This window comes from Cololabis saira, chromosome 22, assembly GCF_033807715.1.
Source record: "Cololabis saira isolate AMF1-May2022 chromosome 22, fColSai1.1, whole genome shotgun sequence".
Taxonomy (NCBI): domain Eukaryota; kingdom Metazoa; phylum Chordata; class Actinopteri; order Beloniformes; family Belonidae; genus Cololabis; species Cololabis saira.
Window position 1 is genome coordinate 8,936,689 of NC_084608.1, and position 23,052 is coordinate 8,959,740.

Below are 23,052 nucleotides of genomic sequence, written 5' to 3' on the forward strand. Positions count from 1 at the left end.
TGCCCTCAGATTCCTGCAACCAGGGGCGAAAATCCTGTTTCATAGTTGGGGGGGACAATAAACAGTAAAATTTTAGAGAATAAATCCAGTGGGGGACAAGGAATAAAAGTTTTAGCCTTCCTTTAATACAGCATTTTGACATTTTCATCTCTATCTCGCAAACAGGCAGAAGACCTTTCTTAGAGCAATACAAAACAATGGTATTAGGTGTAAGGTGGCAATAATACAGCACACCTGACATAATACACTGCAAAAACCCAAAATCTTAACAAGAATATCTGTCTTATTTCTAGTTAAAATGTCTCATTTTTAGTAAAAAAAAATCTAATTTTACTTAAAACAAGACTCATCACTGGAAAAAAACAACAATTTTCACCTGTTTCAAGTAGATTTTCACAATAAGTAGAAAAATCTGCCAATGGAACAAGATTTTTTTTGCTTGTAATAAGAAGATAAATCTTGTTCCACTGGCAGATTTTTCTACTTATTTCAAGTGAAAATGTACTTGAAACAGGTGAAAATTGTTGTTTTTTTCCAGTGATGAGTCCTGTTTTAAGTGTAATGAGATTTTACTGTTTATTATTATTTTCGATTTTGGTTTCGGCCACAAATTTTCATTTTGGTGCATCACTACTAAATACTACTGCATTGTTCCAAAATTATTAATTCTGTCTCAAATTATTCTAGGGGGGGACAGCTTTACTAATGTGGGGGACTCATCCCCCCTGTCCCCCCCGGGATTTTCGCCCCTGCCTGAAACTAAACTTGGATGTACATTCCAATAAAGGTTAGGATAAATGATAACATGCCTCTGAAGTTTGACTTTTTGCACCATTACAATACTTATAGGCAACTAGTCATCATATCTCCTGCTCTCTGAAACACATGTTAATGCTCAATAGTACACATATATGGTTCTTTAATATATTTACATTATACTAAGATACATTCATTTTCAATGGCTTTTGTCTTTAATGGCTTTTTTCCCCCTTACATTACTTTTATTATTATACTTTAAGTAGTTTTGAAACCAGTACTTTTATACTTTTACTTGAGTAAAAAACTTGAGTTGATACTTCAACTTCTACAGGAGTATTTTTAAACTCTAGTATCTATACTTCTACCTGAGTAATGAATGTGAATACTGAAGACACCTCTGCCCTGTACCTTAGTTTATTTGTTGCCTCATTAAAAGGCCACATCTCTTGATTTCTCTCAATGTCTTTGACATTCCCAAAAAACAGAGCATGACTATGGGCCAAAAAAAACACAGGTTTTGCCACAGAAGCACAGGTTGGTTGGCTATTTAAGTTTGCATCACACTTCACAGCCGTCCACTCCACAGACCTTAGGCTCAAGCCTGATTTATGGTTCCCATCGCCTTCACACTGTTGTGCACCTTTCAAAGTTCTACATCATATGTGTCTCAAAGTTGCCCTGAAGCAATTCAGCACCAAAACACTTGGGGGTGTAGAGTTTCAGAAGGATCTGTCATAAATTCGTCGAGGGTTGGTCGACCTTCCAGCTTCACTTTTTCCGTCAAAAGAAAGTTTTTGCTTGTACTTTAATTTAGAAATGTGACCAGCTGAAGGGACAAACCGGAGAAGGGAAGTGCCGGAGATGCAGTACAGCAGAACAATCACTGTCCTCGTGGTCTGCTTCACCTTGAAACAGTCACATTGTGGAGGTGTCACTTGGGTAAAGGGGGTTCATCTCGACACAGAGGCTCTGTATCTCAATGACATCGATTCAGAGGAGGAGCATAAATTCGTCTTTACAGTGAAATTGGAATTTAGACGGGTTCCCTTACAGAAGTGGAGGTTAATTTGTTTTTACAACACTGTCTGAATTTTACTCTTGTTTGCTGTAGTTTCTTGCTTGGAGACTAGGGCTGGGCGGTATGGACTAAAAAATGTATCACGATCATTTCTGTCATTTATCCCGATAACGATAAAAATGACGATAAAAAAAAAATACCAATTCAACTCCATCTTTTTAACTATAAATCTATCTCGCTCTCAGATCCGCCATGTTTGTTACACAAAAACGTCATCACCGGGAATTTATCCTTTTTTCTTTCTTTCTTTCTGGCTCATTTCTTTCTTTCTTTCTTTCTTGCTTTCTTGCTTTCTTTCTTTCTTTCTTTCAGGCTCATTTCCTTCCTTCCTTCCTTCCTTCCTTCCTTCCTTCCTTCTTTTTTCCCTTCCTTCCTTCTTTCTTCCTGTTCTCTCCTTCCTTCTTCCCTTCCTCTTTTCTCCCTTCCTTCCTCCTTTCCTTGTTTTCTCCCTTCCTTTTCCCCTTTCTTTCTTTCCTTCCTTCCTTCCTTCCTTCCTTCCTTCCTTCCTTCCTTCCTTACTTCCTTCCTTCCTTCTTTTTTCCCTTCCTTCCTTCTTTTTTCCCTTCCTTCCTTCTTTCCTCCTGCTCTCTCCTTCCTTCTTCCCTTCCTCGTTTCTCCCTTCCTTCTTTCCTTGTTTTTTTCCTTCCTTCCTTCCTTCCTTCCCGTACGTTGTGCGTCGATTTAACACAGAACCATAAATCAGCTTCACACAAAAACGTCATCAACGGGAATTTTTTGTTTTTACCGCAAGATGACAAATTCTTATCGTGAGGAATTTTTTTGACGGTTTATCGTGAACGGTAAAATATCACCCATTCCTATTGGTGACTCTTTTTTTTCTCTTCTTCACGTGTTCCATCATTACTTTCTGGCTTCTCTCAGTCACCTCTGGCAGGACGTGGCTCCCTCATGTAGCCATCCTTGACGATCATTGTTGACACCACTTTCACACAGCCAGTTCGCTCACCGTAGGACCAACATTCTGCCCTGCTGCTCTGTGTGAACAGCACAGGGGGGTGAACAGCATAAATAGTTCGTTCTACGGCTATAGTGACAGAGATGTAACGGGAGTGAAACAGCGTTATATGAATTGTCATTGCGGAAAGTCACAAAGATGGCTGCAAACTCCTGCGGAGCGTTCAGCAGCCTTTGGGGGGAAATAAACTGCCTTCCTGGGATCATTGGGAATGCACAGCTGGAGAGTGGATGCAGAATGAATCAGCATTATGTTTTTATAGTGCAATCGCTTTGTGAAAGTAGCCATAGAGTTATAAAGTTATACGCACATGTAGCAGGAGATGAGACAGGAGAACTGAATTACTTTGGGTGGTTTTTACAGAGACTGGTGCAACGTGAGGGACAGGAGACCATGAGAGCAAGATGAAACTTAGTCAAAATAATCAACTATCCCGTTAATTGAAATTGAAACGGCCATTTTTTTGCACGAAAAATCCTCATTAGTGTTGGTTTAACTTGGACTCATCCTCAAACATCTGCAGACTATAGACTCAGCAATTTTACACTTGTGAAGCCGTAGTTCTGGTGGAACATTGTTCCCATACAGAACAGACAACCATCGAAACAACGTTAACCCCACATGCAACAGTGGCGCCTGTTGTGTTAAGTGTTAAGAGCATTTTCATGACAAATTATAGCTAACTAGATCATGTGCTGCTGCAGAATCACAGGTTTTTGATCAACCACATCGGAACTCACTCAGGTCAGTAACTAAGGAATTTCAAGTTAATATTAGCACCATCTACTGTTAGCAAACCTTAAAACATTCTATAGCTATTTGTAACCAAAAGTAGGTTCAATTAGTCTGATGATTATTTAAAATGTTGTAATCTGGTGTGGTTTTGCTTAAAGCTCCCCAGCTCAGCTCAGTCGTCATGTGTTGGAGTTCACCCCAGTGACTGAGAGGGTTGCTTCCTCGCGCCTTCGGGTCGGAGATCGGTCTCTTACTGTTGTTTGTGCCTATGGGACCAAAGAGCAGTACAGAGTACCCGGCTTTGTTGGAGACTCTGGGAGGGGTACTGGATAGTGCTCCAACTGGGGACTCCTTTGTTCTACTGGGGGACTTCAACGCTCACGTGGGTAATGACAGTGATACCTGGAGAGGCGTGATTGGGAGGAACGGCCTCCCTGACCGGAACCCGAGTGGTGTTTTGTTGTTGGACTTCTGTGCTAGTCACAGTTTGTCCATAATGAACACCATGTTCAAGCATAAGGGTGTCCATCAGTGCACGTGGCACCAGGACACCCTAGGCCGGAGGTTGATGATCGACTTTCTTCGGCCGGATGGACGGATGGATGGATGAGAATACATTTCTTTTTTTTTCATTCATTTTATTCTTTATTTCATTCAAAAAATAAAACATACAATTCAATACAAATACAAATACAAATGTTCATAAATTGTGAATGAAAAGGGAGCAGAAAGAAGAAGAATCTTATCTAATCTGCCCCTTTTTCCAAGAAATACATTCACATATAACATAAATTAAAAATTAAAAAAAAACAACAACTAAGTAAATAAAAAACTAAAATAAAATAAAATTACCGCCGTCTATGGGTATGTCAATCAAACTTAACTAACATATTACATTATATTTACTTAACATACAGGCTTTAATTGTTCTTTTGAATGAGAATAAATGATGGATGAGTGCAGATGTTGGATGGATACGTTTAGATGATTGGCGGATGAGTTTGGATGGATGGATGGATGGATGGATGGATGGATGGATGGATGGATGGATGGATGGATGGATGGATGGATGGATGGACGGATGGAGATTAAGGTGCACCCCTAACAAACATAAGAGGCGTGAAACTTGATTTGCAAAAACTGGCTTGAGCATTTCACATAAACACACAATTGAGATTTCTCCTCATATTACCATTTTTTCATATGAGATCATGCAAGTAAATTACAGCTACTGTGTTCATATAACCTTGGACACTGTTATATATCTGGGCATTGGAAATGAACTTAATACAGGATTCGTGGAGGACTAAGGGTTGATGCAACCTTGTAGAAAACATTTAATAAAGACTCCCTGCAAGTAAATATGGTAGCAAGGTTTACATCTAGGATTTTAAATTCAAAAGTAAGGAAATGGATTCAAAGCTAATCATGGTCTTCCCAATGTGCTAACAAACCAGCATGAATGAAATGATGAGTTCACTGATGGACCACCCTGCATGGAGAGCTCTGTAACTTCACAGCTATTTCAGGTGGTTAATTTCAGTGTTTGCCCTCAAACTGAAGAACAGATGTGTGAAAGGTGTACTTGATACTTGTGCTAGTTCCCCCAGATCTCCACACCAAATTTACATGACCCGTAAAGCTCAAACAGCCTCATTCATTAGAAAAAAAAACATTATAAACACTGCCGTCTTAAATTGTGACATACCCAGAGATCACAGGCCTCGCACACGTATCTTTTAAAGGATGTGTCGACTTCGGTGCAAATGCCTTACAACAGCTCACGACTAACGCCTGCAGACTTCACAAACTCATGTTCCACTGCTACTGCAACCATTTATGATGCCAGCCAGACAAGCCACAACCGCGGAGTTGTTTGCATGTCAGCTTCCAGGGTTCTGCTGAGACCCGATGTTTCCGTTTCTGGTGAAGATAAATGCTGGCAGGCAATCTGAATGACACGCAACTAGTAAAAAAAAATAAAGAAATAAATGGCACCACTTCAAATCGGAGCCACTCAGAGAGGTGGAGTGACATACGAGCGCGTAGAGCGCATTTGTTTCTGGGGGATCGCTGATAAGAACAAAGACAGTGACATTATGTTAGCGGTGTGATGTGGATAAGCAAAGATTTCCGTGATCCTTGCAGACTTTGCATCTCCTGAAACAAGGTATGGACTTTTTTTACTTGCAGATTTTGCAAGCTCCAATTAGATTTAGAGAAATAGTGATTATGTAGTTTTTATCTTTATATATTTAAGACTAGTTTTTATATTAAACCTTGCAGTAAGTATAGCTTGATTCATAGCAGTGGACAAGTTAATGGTGCAGAGTGTCCTTTGCTATTTCTTGAGGTCCCCTCCAAATGCTCTGACCTCCTGTCTGACGCAGTTCACAGTGTGTGTGTGTGTGTGTGTGTGCGTGTGTGTGTGTGTGTGTGTGCATGTGTCCCAAACTGTCAGATCTTGGCACCTGCAGTGCTTTGAGAGGCAATAGTTTATTGTAGGGTACAAGGGTGAAGGAGGGGAGGGCGATGGACAGACAGAGGAGATGGCCCCTCACCAAATCAATGTAATCACAGCTCTTATCAGACAGCCATTCAATCTGAAGGGAGCCCTGGACAGGGAGAGAGAGCGGCGGGCTGAGGGGAACATGGAAAGACCGCAATGCAGGAAGGGGAATAAAGAAAAGACGGGGCTTTGCTTGTATTTAGGTGTCTGCGCGCGTATCTCTCCGCCACCGTTCCTCACATCCCTCAATGTCCTTTCAGTGACTGTGACGAGCGCCCCGGCCATTGTGAGTCCAGGTTTGTTTAAAAGCAACACCCCCAGAGGAACTTCCCGGTGATCGCAGGGCCCGGTCTTATCGCGCGCAGCCAAAGCAGCTCCAGCGGAACCCCCGAGGGCCAAACACATCGATGGACTGACTTGTCCTTCACTCTCGTCCTGCCGCTCGGCATGAAAACTGTGCCTTTGTCTCTGTTGGATAAGAAGACTAAGAACCGTGGCTGTTAATGTAAACATTAATAACGGTCATTTAACACTCCTGGAGTTTTGTATTGAGCTAATCTTTACTTAACAGCTACACCTGTCTTTGTCTGTAATAAAAATGCAGTTAATTCTTTTAAATCAGGGCCCTGTTACCCAAACTATAACACACAGACAAGAGATTGATATTTCATATTAGGGCTGTGCGATTAATCGATTTTAAATCTAAATCGGATTTATTAATCAAGACGATGTTAAAAAAAGGAAAATCGGAAAATCGATTTTTTTTACTTTGTTTGGGCAAGAAGATTGTTAACCCTTTATAGGGCACTCATTGAAATACTTGGAAATGTACAATTTCAACCCTAGAGTGTTATTGGGGGCTACTACCAGAGTATTTTTCATTATTTCTTTTTTTCATTTTTTTTTTAATTCTTGATGCAAATCAAGGTCAAAGAAGTTACCATATATGGTTCCTTGCCCATCGCGAGTAACATTGTATCTAACACTGAAGTTACCATGTATGGTTACTTGCCCATTGAGGGTGAAATTGTACCCATACATTGGATATGTATAAAAATACAAAAAACACATACAACATAATATTTATGATACTCTCTTCATAGAGATATTAGAACTTTTCTCCATAAATGGTACAACTTGACTTATAGGGCTTCTCTTTTTCTCCATCCATATATTTCGTCCAATCGGTCCAATCACCTCCTGACCCTCTCTCTCCACCAGCAGCAGGCAGGTTGACCATGCCATTGACCATGCCACAGAACAAGAAGTGAAGAATAGCATTAGAATTAATGGTTGTACTGATATTATGCTATACAAATCTGTGGCAACATCCAATGCAACATCCAATATTATCTTACCTTATAATGCGCTATTTGTAAAACGAAAACACCCGAAGTATAACTTACTAGATGCACCGGGCATATGTCTACAAAAGGACACTGTCACTTGAACTAGTTTGACCAATAAGTAGGTGTATTTGTAAAGAAATGCACAAAGTATGGCTTACTAGAGTATCTTGCATATGTCTATAAAAGGTTCCTCAGTCACTTGCACTAGTTTTACCACACAGGGGCGTATGATCATATATGGGATCACCATTATTCATGCTAACTATTTCACTGATTTCACTAATTCTGCACAAACAACACTTATCTCATCAGTTAGCCCCATCTTTCAAACACATGCTGTGTGAGTGTCATCAACTTAGCATGGTTAGTTTCAGCTTTCTGAACTTTTGTGTGCAAGAAGGTATAGGAGCAAAAATGTGAATTTTCCCCTTCTTGAAAATCAATGAAGTTCCCGCTTCTCCAGGGCTCTACTGATTGGTCAGATGCCATGATGACACTGTCTGTGACAAAGCATGATCTGTGCTGATTGGCAGGATTAACTCACATGACTTCAAGACCTCACTGAGAAGTTTGGGGAAAGTAGTTTTTCATGTCCACGGAAATTACCGTATATGGTAACTCGCCCTGTTGTCACTTTACTAAACTCAAGGAGGATTTACAGTATCTTTCAGTTGCACTTCATTCCCAATAGGGAAATTTGTTTATTTTTCTTTCAAAATAAAGATAAAATATTTGAAACAATTTATTCCATTGTCTTTTGTAGTTTTACCAAAAAAATCGAAATCAACATCGAAAATCGGGTTTACAGGAAAAGAAATCAGGATTTTATTTTTGTCCAAAATGGCCCTGCCCTAATTGATACCTGATAAAGTAGCTTTTAAATATGGAAATCAAAGCAATGTAGTCTGGCAGCAATCATGTATATTAGCACCACTGTCTAGCCATCCCATATTTTATTTGATTTTATTTTTAAATCATCCTCATGGCCCATTTTCAGATACTTGTTGTTTCACAGCTCCTCTTCTTCTGCGCCCTCGTGAGGAAAACATTCAAAACTATAGTACTAAAGTCAAATTAGCTGCAACATGAACACCTGAACCGCAGCCACAGATATAAAGCTGCTTGTATGTATGTTCAGTTGTGAAACCGTTAACCAAATGCTCTGACTCTGCCTTTTCCACGTCTGCCAAGCACTTCCCCGAGGAAGCATTGATCAAGCCTTCAATGAAGGAAAAATCAAATTGGCTATTACAGAAACACAGGATTCAAGCCCATTTGATGGGATGAAATGAGCCATGAATGGAGGGAAAGGAAAGGAAAAAGGCAGTATGGATAGGAGGGTCGTTTATTCAAAGCGATGCGTCTGCACAAGAGGGGAGAGATGGGTAATAAGAGACTTGGAGGATTGTTTCTGTGGCAGGTGATTCATTCCCGCTCCACAGAGGAGGAGAACAGAAGAGGTGAGACTGGTGAATGGAAGCGTGAAGATGGGAAAATGAGCGTAGAAAGACGGGGGTAGATAATCTGCGGGTTTGACCTGTGACATTGCAGATGATGAGATCAGAGGCATCGTGTGATCTGCAGACGCAGACCTTTACCATTGCATCTTATAAAACAGCTCAAGAATGAGGGTAACATAAGCAGTCAGGTGGTGGCGAGCTTTGGGAGTGATGCACTTATGTGGGTGTCTGACCTGCAGCAGGCAGCCGTCACGGTGTTGTCGGTTTAGAGAATCAGGTTGACTAACACCTATACATTTACAACTCAAATGTCATGAATGACGTGGCGGACTATTCTTCTACGCTTCGGACTGCACTGACCAGGATCTGTGGCGCAGGTCAGACTGCAGTTATCTAGTCAAATACGTCGCCCCCATCAAGGCAGCACAGAGGTGGGAAATAGGTCATAAAATGTGTGTCTAAATCCTGACTGAGCACAGAAAAGAATATGCATACAGACGGGGACCAGTCTGTTGGTTTCATTAGATAAAGAAACCCCATCAATGGTTAATACAATGACTTGAACCTGACAAATATGATAAATGATAATTTAGTGAACATTGATCTGTGGTGGAAGGATAACCAGGGTGTCTGCCTTTCACCCAGAGAGAGCTGGAATACACTCCTGCAGACCCCAGGACCAGGAAGAAGAATACACTGGATGGATGAGTATAGATCATTTATGGATGTGTATTCATGGATGAATGAGTATGGATGGATGAATGGATGTAGGGATGGAGGGATGAATGGATGTAGGGATGGAGTGATGAATGGATGTAGGGATGGAGGGATGAATGGATGTAGGGATGGAGGGATGAATGGATGTAGGGATGGAGGGATGAATGGATGTAGGGATGAGTATAGAGGATGGATGGATGGATGGATGGATGGATGGATGGATGGATGGATGGATGGATGGATGGATGGATGGATGGATGGATGGATGGATGGATGGATGGATGGATAAGAATAAACGATGGATGGATGGATGGATGGATGGATGGATGGATGGATGGATGGATGGATGGATGGATGGATGGATGGATGGATAAGAATAAATGATGGATGGATGGATGGATGGATGGATGGATGGATGGATGGATGGATGGATGGATGGATGGATGGATAAGAATAAATGATGGATGGATGGATGGATGGATGGATGGATGGATGGATGGATGGATGGATGGATGGATGGATGGATGGATGGATGGATGGATGGATGGATAAGAATAAATGATGGATGGATGGATGATGGATGGATAGATGGATGGATGGATGGATGTGTGGATGGATGGATAAGAGGAAATGATGGATGAGTATAGACCGTCCCATCACAGACAACTTCTCTACCACTCGCCTCTACTTCCCCTCCACCTCCGTCCCCTTTCACCTGTCCTCCCCCATCCCTCCATACCTCTGCTGATGAGGCTTATTTCTTCAGAGATGACAGTAGTGAGGTCAGAACAGAGAGGCAGCAGCTCATCTTTGTTAATGAAGATGATATTTACAGCATACAGTGTAAAACTCAACCACTCTTAACTGCAGGAACCTAGGAGCAGTCATACTGAGGCAGGAACACATTGCTTCCTTGATTGATAGCCCTCTTTTTCCAACCTGTCCTCTCTCTCTCTCTCTCTCTCTCTCTGGGTTTGTGTCAAAGCTTCACATAAACAGCCATGCAGGTCCGAGTCCAGGTTGATTTGATTTAGTTTAGCTTTTGTTGCACTGTGAAACGTCACACCTGCCTTGGTTAGCCTCGGGGAGAAAAGTGGCGGAGGTGAAGTACGTCTAAACCTCTCAGAAGTGCTGTTGAGGATATTTTTATATAATTATGTGAATATTTTATAATCATCTAACACCTAAGTAAAACATTTAACTAAGACTAATATTGAGAGTGGAGAGAGAAAGAGAGTGGGAAAAAACACTGGCCTGAGACACACAGGTAAGGGAGGGGGAGTCCGCTGCACTTGCAGCCCTTGACCTTGAGCAACTGTGGCAAAGAGGCAAAATAATGAATGATTATAGTAAATGAGCAAAGGAGCCTCATTTTCCTAAGCGGCAGTTTTCTAGTGATGATTAGGATGCAAAGAAAGAACTTCAAAGAAGTTGCTGAACAGATGTGTAGAATCATAAGAGAGAGAATAATGCATTTATTGTCATATGTCTCTTATCTACCTATAAAAGCCGTGGTCCGGAGATAAAAATTTCAGAGTTTTCCTTGGACCGCGGAACATGCGATGCTCTCCTGTGGACGTCTTGTACTTTTTTTGGAATAAAGGACCTCCACAGTATTTGTTGGACGAATGCCAGCCGAAACTTTGACTCCTGTGTTTTCTTCAAGTCCACGGATGAAGGAAAAACTTAGACGATTTGGAATAATGGAAAACTTAGGATTATTGTGGAGATCCCAAAAAGGATTTTCTCTACAGTGCGAGTTGGAAAGAAAAAGCATACATTGGCACACACTTGCAAAATTCAACTCACAAGTGCATTGTGTTTTGGTTCTTCTGTGAAATGAAATACAAACCTTCTGGATCACCGGTGGCTTGACCTCCAGTCCTGCCCTCCCTAATGTTACTGCTTCCTGTCCCTGCAGGGCTGAGCAGCGCCGAGTACCAGCAGCCGGGGAAGGCCACCTGCACCAGCGTCAACTGGACGCTGGGGGACGCGCAACTAGAGGTGGTCAACACTTCAACGGGTCGGAGACGGGACTCGGGGACGTCCTCCCGTCTCTGCAAGCACGCCCTGTTCACGCGATGGAGCAGGCTTCACCGCAAGGTGGGAGGAGTCTCCACCGAGGCTCGGCCATACTTCCCAATCAATCGCACAATCAGATCAGTCGATTGTGTCTGTTTCGTGAGGGTTCACTATTGGCACTTTTCCACTGGTACCTACTTGGCTCTACTCAACTCAGCTCAGCTCGACTCAACCTGTCCTGGTTTCTCTTCCATAACAATTCTGCACCTGGAGCAGAAGTGATGAAGAGATGATAGATGTGATGCTGGGTCTGTGACTTGTGTTCGATATCAAGTTAAAAAATGAGAGTGAGGGCCGCTCGGTGGCGCAGTGGGTTAAGCGGCGGCTCATATACTGAGGCTACAGTCCTCCTGCAGCGGTCACGGGTTCGAATCCAGCCCGGGCACCTTTGCTGCGTGTCTTCCCCGTTCTCTCTCTCTACCCCTTTCCAGTCTGCATCTCAATAAAGGGCCACTAGAGCCCAAAAAAATCTGAAGAAAAAAAAAAAAAAAGAGTGAGAGAATCTTCAAGCGACGACGCTTTTTTTTTTTTTTTAGGTCAATTCAGTGCTGCTGAAAAGTCAGTTGGAGCCGCGAGCAGCTATGAAGAGACAGAGCTCCTGGTAGATCTGGTCGTTCCTTATCTCCGTCTAGATCCCTTTTTAATTCTCTCCTCAGCACCAGGTTTATGAACATCTGCACTTCAGAGTTGGATCATGAAACAGACTTCTGCGCTGCCATTGCTGGTGGAATAAAATGAACAAGAAGCCGTCAGAGTCTCTTTCTCTGATTTCCTCCTCCTGACTCAGATGTCTGACTCCAACCCCCCGACCAATCGGTGGCCTGTAGTGTGATGATGTCAGATACAGCCGACTCAGCAGCTTAGAACCTCGGCAGAATAGATACAGAAAAGTATCTACTCGGCACGTTAGACCTCTAGTGGAGAAGAACCAAACCGAGTCAAGTCGAGTCGGGCTGAGTAGGTACTAGTGGAAAAGCGCCATATGTCATTTTTGTGCAACTTCCGCTGCAGATAAATGTGCCGGTTCGGCGGCACCTGCCGCGTGCGTAGCTTAGCAAAAAACTGGCAGCTCGGGTCTTCACCCGCCGCACTTTCATTTCCATCCTGAAACTTTATGTAACAGACACTGTGTGCATCGCCAAATGGCAGCCATTAGAGCATAATGACTATGAAACCATAATTATTTGGAGAAGTACTCGAGGAGGCCCCCACCCTAAGTGCTCCCTGCACGCCGTATATAAGGGGCCACGCAAGAGCGGCCACGGTAATCTCCAAAAGAAACTTTTGCTCTCTCCGTCTCTCTCGCTCGCTCCGCACTTGTCTCTCCGCCGATCTTCATTGTTTCCCCCCGCGACGGTGGGAATGCACAAAAAGCACAGAGAATGTGCAATTGCTTGTGAAATTTAAATGGGGAGATTACACAGCTGTTGGAGCCCCCCCCCCCCCTTTCCCAACCCCACCCAAATGCATTTGTGCCGGCTCATTTGTTTTGTTTTGATCGCTCTTCTTCTTCTTCTCCGTGCCCCCTCCCCCGTCCCCTCACCCAACCTTTCGCCCTGATATTTCCCGTATTGTTAGCTTTCGTTTTCTCTCTCTCCTCTGTTTCAGCATCACTCGTGTCTGACGCTCGCTTGCTTCTCTTCTCTTCTTCTCCCTCTCTCTCTTCAGTTGGGGATCCACGTGTCCAGCTCTGCAGACCGCCAGCTCATGTACTGCGAGGCCAAGATGGCGGCGCGTCCCTACCAGACGGTGAAGCAGCAGTGGTTCAGATCTCTGCAGGAAACGGGCCTCGGTACCTGGGTCAAGAAGCCCCCGGAGCAGGAGCAGTTCCTGCAGGAGGTCTGAACATCACGGGGCCCGCGTGTGTCTTTGTATGCGAGCAACAATTAAAAAAAAAAAAAATAGTGCGTGTGTGTTTGTGTAACATTTATTTTTTTAGGGTAAGATGACACTTTTTGTTCCTCGCTGGACCCTCTAAAGCCAGAGCCGCCACCCCCCCACACGTGTGCGTTTGTGGTTCATTTTCCGGCCCATCCACCCGGGCTGCGTGGACGGAGAGAAAAGAGGACATTCAGTGACTTTCTTTCTTTCTTTTATGAGAAAAAACACACGGGTTTAAGCAAGCATCCACCTCAGCGCACCAACCCCCCCCGTCCCCCGCCCCACCAACCCCTTATTTGGCTGTCAAGGAAGGGTGGGGTAACCTTGAGCTGAATGAAAGGCAGCCGCTATCTTGTCATCAGCTATTTCCGGGCCCCGAGGCTCCTGCTGAGGAGCAGAGCCACGGGGGAGAGAGCGAGACAGACAGAGACGGGGAAAAAGAAAGGATCGGGGAAAAAAAAAGAGGGTCCACGTCCAATTACTGGGCCTGTCAGGGTGACGGGTGATGGAGAAAGGGGAAGGAGGATGGAAGCACAGACAGAAGGACAGATGGCATCTTCAGAGCAGCCTCACCTTCGTCTCTTTTATTTCTATCTTTGTCCTCCGTCTCCCGACTCACCCTTTTACTTCGTAGCGCTCTCTCCTCCCCTCGGCTCCTGCGGCGGAGTTAAACATGACACGGCGACAGGTTAATAAACCCCTGGAGAAGGCGAGGTGCGTAAACGGAGCCATTACGGCTCACCTAAGCGCAAGAGGCGATGACGGAGGGAGAGGAGGACGGGCGAGAGTTTCCTCTCCTCTCTTCTCTCCGTCCTGCGACCCGCACGGCCTCAGTTTCTGGCCCCCCCAAGTCTTTTGATTGGCGAGGCCTTCTTGACTTGACCCGACCCCCTCGTGCTGTCATCCCGTTGCCATGACCACCCCTGTTCAGATAATAGTGGAGCTGGTGTGAAAGTTTTAGTACCACAGCTGTAGTTTGAACTCCGTTAACACTCACTACCATGTAAATTTGTACCTCAGAATATATCGTCTCTCCACGTTTCATCTGTGTATCACTTAGTGTGTGAGCGCACGTGACGTCTTTATGCAGCCGTGTTCACGCTCACGACGATGATCATGACGGTGTTGTTCTGTCATTGCTGTTTTCTATTGAAGTGATTTAGCCGAGGCAACGAAAGCGCCAGCAGCAACAGGGAAGAGCAAGTAGGGAGAGCGCCATCTAGTGGTTTCTTCTCTCTCTCTCTGTTTAAACGTCCTCCAGACCTTTGATCAAACCTGGGAGATGAACACGTCACCGGGGATCAGTGTGTGAGGGAGATGATTTGATGAACAAGCAGATTAGCTAAAGAAAATAATCAAATTAATGTAGATATGGTCCACATGTGTCATGCATCCTCGTTCCCCTTCATGTTTTAATTTTTACACGAAACAAAACACCAGATACCGTGCAGCTTTAACATGTATCACACAGACTGATTTAAAATGACCAACCTTGTTAAAAAAGGCCTTCAGTACCAACACTGACCCGGTTTCTGCCGTCGGTGCACATATTTATGAACAGGAATTCTTCTATTTAGGAATAACGGATGCTCTAATGTCCGGTCCCCTCTTAAAGGTTGGTCCAGGTTGTGTTAAACGTTAAGAGGGATGGTCAAGGAAGCACTGAAACCCACGCATGCGACTCACATCGGGTTTTAGTAAGTGCTGCTGAGCAAGAACGACCCATGACCCGGTGTTCTGCCAATCCTTGCTCCCTGCCGAGAAATGCTACTTTGTGGTTCTGCGCATGCACACATTCTATTTTCCAAGTTTGCATCATTTCTTGCACGATACAAAATGGATAATATGGGATGTTGAATATTTGATCCTTCAAAATACACGACCCATGTCATGAATTGCATTACACTTTGTGAAACATTATACGATAAAGAGAAAAATAAACAATACTATCGCTTTATTTGATATTCATTCAGTCATTGGCCTTTAATTAACCAGGCAGGTCATTAAGAACATTCTTATTTACAATAACGGCCTGGCAAGCGACAAGAACCACTTAGGGGGAAAAGGAAGTGGTTTAGCGAGGAAAACACAGTAACATTGTAGCTCTACAAAGGTAGAAAACCATTAGGTAGCATTTTTTGGCAAAGCAGCAGAAATTGGCAGAACACCGGCTCATTTAACCAGGTGCTTCCACCATTTTTCTTTGGAAACGAACCTGCACGCGTATAGCACCTTTTTAACCTCATCAGGCCTATGAAGCACTTCAGTGTGTTTTTCATTCATCCATTCAGGCAAACACGCTCATACTATACAGCACTGTTAGAAACACACTCTCCATACAGCAGCGCAGGGTTCGTGCTACAGCCACGATAACATAAGAGCAAAATCAAGGGCGCGTGACCGTAAAAGGTTTGCCATCTATTCATGTTTTAGGTTGTGTAAGAAATCAAATTTTTAAGTGGAAAGTGTTGATATCTGCCACAAGTTAGGATCCGTACATCAGCAACATCTGCCTGCTGGTTGTTCTCACATCTGTAAATCTAGCTGTTTCAGCATCAGATCTCACACGTTAGTTTACCTGGATGTTGCTTTTATATCCCTTCAATCAAGTGATGAATAACATTTATAGCACTGGAGAATCTCTATAACGGAAAATAATTGTTTTGGTCTGCGTGATAAAATCACTGTTTGGAAGATAATTGTATAAAAAGTAGATGATTATTGCAAAGGTCAGCGATTTTGACAACTGGGTCAAATAAGACTACGGGTTAAACTCACTATCCTGGGGAAATTAATGTGTAGTTTTCAGATCATAAGTGGCGTACGTGGGGATGTCCGGTCCTGGCAGGCATCTCCAAAACTATGCTGATCTGTGCAAACGGGTAGAAACAGCTCCCAAACACTGAGAATCAGAAATATACTTTACCAAAAACACAGCTCGAGTTTGCTTCTTGCAGCAACTTAAGCATCCAGCTGATAATCTATTTAGTTAAAATATCCAAGATCTTAATTTTGCATTATAAATAAATGATAAAATCCTGCATGACACTTTATTCTCTGATTTTATGGTGTTATTCTTTAGGGATTATTTTACAGCCAGCTATTACCACGTCCACCTCTGGGAGATCTGGAAACAGCTGGAAAAAAGTAGTTGGCAGCGTGTCCGTTGCAAGAAAATGTTTTTGGCGCAGCATTACTCGTATTTAGAGATACCAGGATCTTCAGACGTTTCATAGTCATGTGGTCCGGCGGTCAGTCTCCTTCATTTCAGATAAATGAATAAAGGATCTCTTCTTTCACACACTTTTCCCCCCCTGCAGCAGCTCTCACAGCCGTGTCAAGTGCCAAAACTAAAACCGGTCTTTCTTTGGGTGTAAATAATAGAGAAGAGAGCACTTGCAAAATTTAGTAAACCAGTTTGCATGAATGATATCGATACTGTGCTTTGAAAGAGAAACTCCCGTAAATACAAATATGAACCTCTTTAGTAAATACCAGCAGCAGATCTGCCTCTGTGATTGGATATGGAGTGTAACTGATGGAGATGGCTGTAATGTGTCAACGTAGCTGAAATCAGGTGGACGTGAAGCGTTCAGGGACCCTGAGGGGGTTTCAGGGTGTTGGAGCTTCAACTGGAGGGAAAAAAAATCAGCTTTCCAGTTTAACTTCACATGTTGCTGAAAACAAAGGCTAGATTTTGTGTAAATGTCTTTTTTTTTTCTTTCCTTTGTTTTGTTTAATCAGAGTTTTTTGTGTTTCGTTGTTTGAGCACCAACATTCATCGTTAGCCATCCCACATTTTCACTGATTTATTTCGAGAGATAATAATTATAAGGCATGTCTGAATGGCAATATTGTATTAAAACCTGTATATATGTACAATTTTAGATAAATAATGTATAAAAGATGTTGATGAAGATGTGAAAGAGATCTGAACATGTCCAGTTATGATGTAAATTAAAGTATATGAAGAACTGCTGCTACGGTCTGTAAATTGCACTTCAGTAACGAATCAAAAGTGAATGTTTGTACTGTATATGTGAATAAAACCACTAAATCTTGTAACTTTATTTGGTCTTTATAGTGTTTTTTAGTTGTTTAAAGTTTAGAGAGAGTATCTGACTTGACCAGATTTGACCTGAAGAGAAAAACCGACAGAGTTGTGATAAATGTGGACGTGTCCCTGGTTCTCGGCCCGTTTCCTCACCAGTCGTGATCACCACTCTGTGTGATAATGTGCTGGCCCTCGAGAGCGTCCACACAATTATTAAGGAGACCTCCCTCCGCCTCGTGTCCCGGGGGAAATCCACGGGGAAATGGCTCGGCCCGTGGCAGGTGTCATACAGAGCAGCCACCAAATTAGCCTGGAGGATGAATGAGGGGAGGAGGAAGAGGAGGAAGAGGTGATGGAGGTATATGCTTCAATAGCATCCACCCATCCCCCTGCAGCCATGGAGTCAGCCGTGCGCTCCACAATAAACACCATAATTGACGATTTGATCCAGCAGCTGGTCACAGCCAGACAGCTGTAATCTAATGGAGAAGGACAGGGACGAGCTCGGCAGCTCCGTCTCCCAGGATCCTGCTGCTGCCGCCAGAAACCTGGAGCCATGAAACACTTACCGGTACTGTGACGTCCGCAAGGGCTTGTGGGACGGCACCGCTGTGGGGATAACGTGTGCCGTTTGTGCTGATGATGGAGATGATGGAGACTCGTATGAAGCAGATTGAAATGATCAATACATTTATCAACCTCGTTTGCCCTCACTCAGCCTAAAGGTGCACCCAAACTTTTAACTAAGGCAAACTTGCATGAGATAATTTCTGATTTATGTAGAAAAAACAATCAAAAGCTTGTTTTTGAGACATTCAAGGCCTGTTTAAAATATACATTAAATGCCGTAATAGGTCCCCTTTAAACTCCTTTCAGGCACATTTAACAGAGAAATATTCTTCCCTCATTCTACTCCTGTTTAGTCCCCATTAAATAAGAACCGACTCAGGAGTCTGTATTAGTTGTTTTGTGTTACATGCAACCTGCTTACAAATATCTGATCAGATAATGACACAAAAAGGCACTTTTGAAGGGAATTATTTGCATTTCTGCGTTTGACGCTTCACTGGTACATGTAGCTGTTTGTTGGATTACCATTTGAACGCTTTACATTTTTTTACATTTTCTATTCACAGGTTTTATCTTTTTGGGTTTTTTTTTTAGCTACCAGTACTAGTTCTGAGCTGGTCCGTGCTTACTGAAGCATGAGAGAAAAATAGAGTCATTATCACAAAATAACATGAACATTTATTGTATAAATTATCACGTAATAACAATATTGTTTTTCATGTTTGTACAATATATCAGGTTATTACAGTATGAATATTTATATTGTAATAATGTAATATATTATTCAAAGATGAAATCTATATTGTTATAACGTGATAAGATGTTCAAATGTAGAAAATATATTGTTAGAACTTTAACATTTCACATTATAACATGATAGCTCTAATTTTCTTTTAAGATGGTGGCAGTAATACGCTTCCGTACGTCCTGGACTCATCAAAGTAATTTCAAAACACAAAAAAAGGTTTGTTCAACAACTGACTGAAACCACTTTAAAATTATAACCCAGTAAGAATAATTTTCTCACCAAAAGAAGGGACATTGGAATTTGACAATAAAACTTTCATCAGAAATCGTAATAACCATTTAAAAAAAACTAAACGATAATGACTTTAGCAGTACAGAATCACCAAACACCCGTCTTTGAGATGTAGATATTTTTTTTATGAAATTCTTTATGAAAAGATCTCTGGCTCAGAGCTTAAAGTAGCCGAAGAAACCAAAATTTAAAAAAAAAAAAAAAAAAGAGAAAAAAAAAGAAAAGAAAAAAAAGGGGGCACGGTGGCGCAGCAGGTAGTGCGGCCGTCTCACAGCAAGAAGGTCCTGGGTTCGATTCCCGCCGGGGACGCTGTGGGCGCTGAAGTGCGTGTTAGTTCTCCCATGACTTCAGTGCCCACACTTTGGTGAAAGGATCTTTCTGTGTGGAGTTTGCATGTTCTCCCCGTGTTCCCTTGGGTAGCTAATGGGAGCTACCCTCACAAAAACATGCAACAGTCCTGGGCTATACATGCCCCCTCTGGCCAACCGGGGCGCCAGATGGGGTGGGGAGGATCCGGCCGGAATAACGTGATCCTTCCACGCGCTACGTTCGGCCGGAGAATCCTCACCCTGTCTGGTGAAAAGAAGCGGTCCGTCACTCCTCAGGATAAGAAGGAGACCTGAGCTCAGTGTAGGGCCCTCCTTGGGTTGGCAGAGGGGAACAATGCCAAGGACTGTCTAGGTATGAGCACTGGGTGATGAAATGGGTAAAAAAATCGGGGATAAAAAAAATATTTAAAAAAAAAAAAAAAAAAAAAAAAAAAAAAGGTCAATGTGTCTTAATTAATCCTGTGTCATTTGTTCCACAGCCGGTGGAAAAGCTCAAACGTCACAGACACGAAGACACAAGCAACAAATCAGCACTTTTTCAATGCAAGTCCTGCACTGCAGCAGTTATTTATGGTGCTTATGTTCACTTGTCAACAGAGGTCTAATGCTTACCTTGTTCTTGCCCTCTGGTTTTGGCCCCAGCTGGCCAGCGGCTACTACCGGGGACATAAAGGTTAATAGCCGTGCCAATCTGCTGCCACTTAAACTACTTAAAGGAGGCTCATAATGGAGAAGGAGAAGAATGCATGCAGCATGTGGCATGAAGGGACTGCTAAATGAAGAATTCAGACATAACGTAATCTTGTCTCTTTGTTTGAGGCTATTTTTAAAACTTGAAAAAAAAAAAAGAAGCAGTTTAGAGAGCTGTTCACATTTGCAGGGCACTGTGACGTCACAAACCCAGACCTGAGCAGACCAGACTTCCCATCATGTTGCGTCCAGTGCACCTCAAAAGTATTAGTACAGAACTGTAACGACAGTTGAAAACTGCACCGTCATGGTCAGAGGTGTCAAGTAACTCCTTACTTAAGTAGAAATTTTGGTTATTTATACTTCACTGGAGTAATTATTTTTCAGACGACTTTTTACTTTTACTCCTTACATTTTCACGCAATTATCTGTACTTTTTACTCCTTACATTTTAAAAACAGCCTCGTTACTCTTTCATTTCGGCCTTTAAATAAAAACTATCCAGTTAAATTGCTCCATCCGGATAGAGTGAATTTGGTTGTGGTTGTTTCAGATGTTCTTGTCCAGTTTTGTTCTTACATCCGTTCCCTCAGATTCCTGCAACTAAACTTGGATGTTCATTCCAATAAAGGTTAGGATAAATGATAACATGCCTCTGAAGTTTGACTTTTTGCACCATTACAATACTTAGAGGCAACTAGTCATCATATCTCCTGCTCTCTGAAACACGTTAATGCTCAATAGTCACATATATGCTTCTTTAATATATTTGCATTATACTAAGATGCATTCATTTTTAATGGCTTTTGTCCTTAATGGCTTTTCCCCCTTACATTACTTTTACTTTTATACTTCAAGTAGTTTTGAAACCAGTACTTTTATACTTTTACTTGAGTAAAAAACTTGAGTTGATACTTCAACTTCTACAGGAGTATTTTTAAACTCTAGTATCTATACTTCTACCTGAGTAATGTATGTGAATACCTTTGACACCTCTGGTCATGGTATTCTGTCACACGTTTCATCGTTGAGTCAATTTAAAAAGGTTTGATTTCTCTGCAGGTTTATCCGGCTACAGATCGTAACCGTGTACCAGCATCTAAACCATCACCCTTTTTGGTGTCATTGCGTCCCTCGCTGTGCAGGCGTCAACGGCTGCTGTGCAAACATCCAAAAACAAACGACTCTAAAGCAAAAAGCAGATACTTTGTTGGATTTGTGGACGCGTGCATGCAGCAGTGTAGTTTCCATTTGGCTACAGTGAAGCATAACGACTTTACCTCACTGATAAACTTCACAAACTACATGAAATATCAGCAACTGGTGGAATAATTCCCGGAGTCATTTACATATACAGACATATTCTCTCTCATTAACACCAGATTTTATTACCTAAAGTTACTGGATTTACGGATGAACAACGTGTGACTTCAACCGAGTCAAAAGTGTGAGAGTCGTTTCCGTTGAATAAGATGAGAAAGAGATGTGAGACGCCGGGAAAAAAAAAAGGAAACCACATTTTTATTGGGAGTGTCAAGAGAGCACGAATCCGTCACAATATAGTATGCAAAGTACATCACATAATACAGTCGGAGGTGAATACAAATTCAGTGAAGTGAGCCGCAGACTAACCCCCCTCTCAACAGTCTGGCACGCAATAATTTCATGTATCAATCCTAAAATCATATTTCCTTCTGGGTGAAATTCATAAGCGGGGCACACATTGGACTTAACGTTGTACCTGCACATTAAATGACACTGATACCAGCGGGCATGAGATTGACTTCCCTGAACGAAACAGGAATAATAAAAGAAAAGAAAAAAAAAAAAAAGTCCGGTCTGCGCTGTGCTGGGGAGCACAATTAGTTATTTAACAAGCATTTGGAGGAGTTCTCCGATGCTCAGGTGGATAAGATTCACACACCCTCCAATGCAATAGTAAGGCATTTCAATAAATGTATTTCATTTTAAGGTTCATGCTACTTCGGAAAAATGCATCCAGTGTCTATTATTTGCAGAAACGGCAGCGGTGTGTGTTCAGTCTGAGGCCACGTTTCCTACGCGCAGCGGGCCACGACGCATCCGCGCCCGCTCACACACGAAACCATGTCACTGGATTTACAGCACTGAAATAAGTTAAAACATCTGAACATCAACAAACTACAGCATGAATTTCACTTTTAGGATATTGCACAAGTGTAACAAACAGCATTTCCTGGAGTCCAAGTTACGACGACATCTGAGAGTCAGTGCGTTTTCAGGTTATATGCACTAGAAAGTAACATGGAGGAGCGAGGTTATTGCTTCTGGGTTGGTTTTTTTGTATTCTTTTAAAACAAAAAGCACTTCTAAAAAGACGAACAAGGCGACGGTTCGATGCAAAGAGGAAACGCTCACGTGGACACGAACAGCAACATGTTCACATCACAGCAACGCGGGGCGCCGAGTTGGCAGCAGAGGACACGTGTGGATGTCGCACACAGCAAAGACGCACAAACATCCAAAAAACAGCAATATATTGGCAACACTGTACTCGTACTACGGACCTCTAACAGACTTGTGAACTACTTAAGTGCAGTCATTTCCTATTATTGCTTTTGACACTTGACACTTGAATGAAGAGATAGATTACGAAGACGTCCTCTGTTAACATAAAACAAGGCAGCGAAAGAGAGACGACAGAAAAGGAAACATAGAGGCTGGCTGTGAACTGAAAGAATCAATAATAAGAGGCGTGGGCATGAATCTCACCGATCTCCCTCTCTAAAGCTTTGGGGCAAAACCTCCGATGCCGTTTTAAGACAACATGGCGACCCGTGCACGC

General features: G+C 42.6%; 1 protein-coding gene across 1 annotated transcript in view; it reads left to right on the forward strand.

Moving 5' to 3' along the window:
* Positions 1-15,454, forward strand: part of adarb2 (adenosine deaminase RNA specific B2 (inactive)) — a 270,118-nt gene extending 254,664 nt beyond the window's left edge. The window contains exons 9-10 of the mRNA XM_061713821.1: positions 11,505-11,686; positions 13,334-15,454. Coding sequence (XP_061569805.1) covers positions 11,505-11,686; positions 13,334-13,510 — 359 coding nt within the window. The 3' untranslated portion in view covers positions 13,511-15,454. The remainder of the gene's footprint in view (positions 1-11,504; positions 11,687-13,333) is intronic.
* Positions 15,455-23,052: the final 7,598 nt, after the last annotated feature.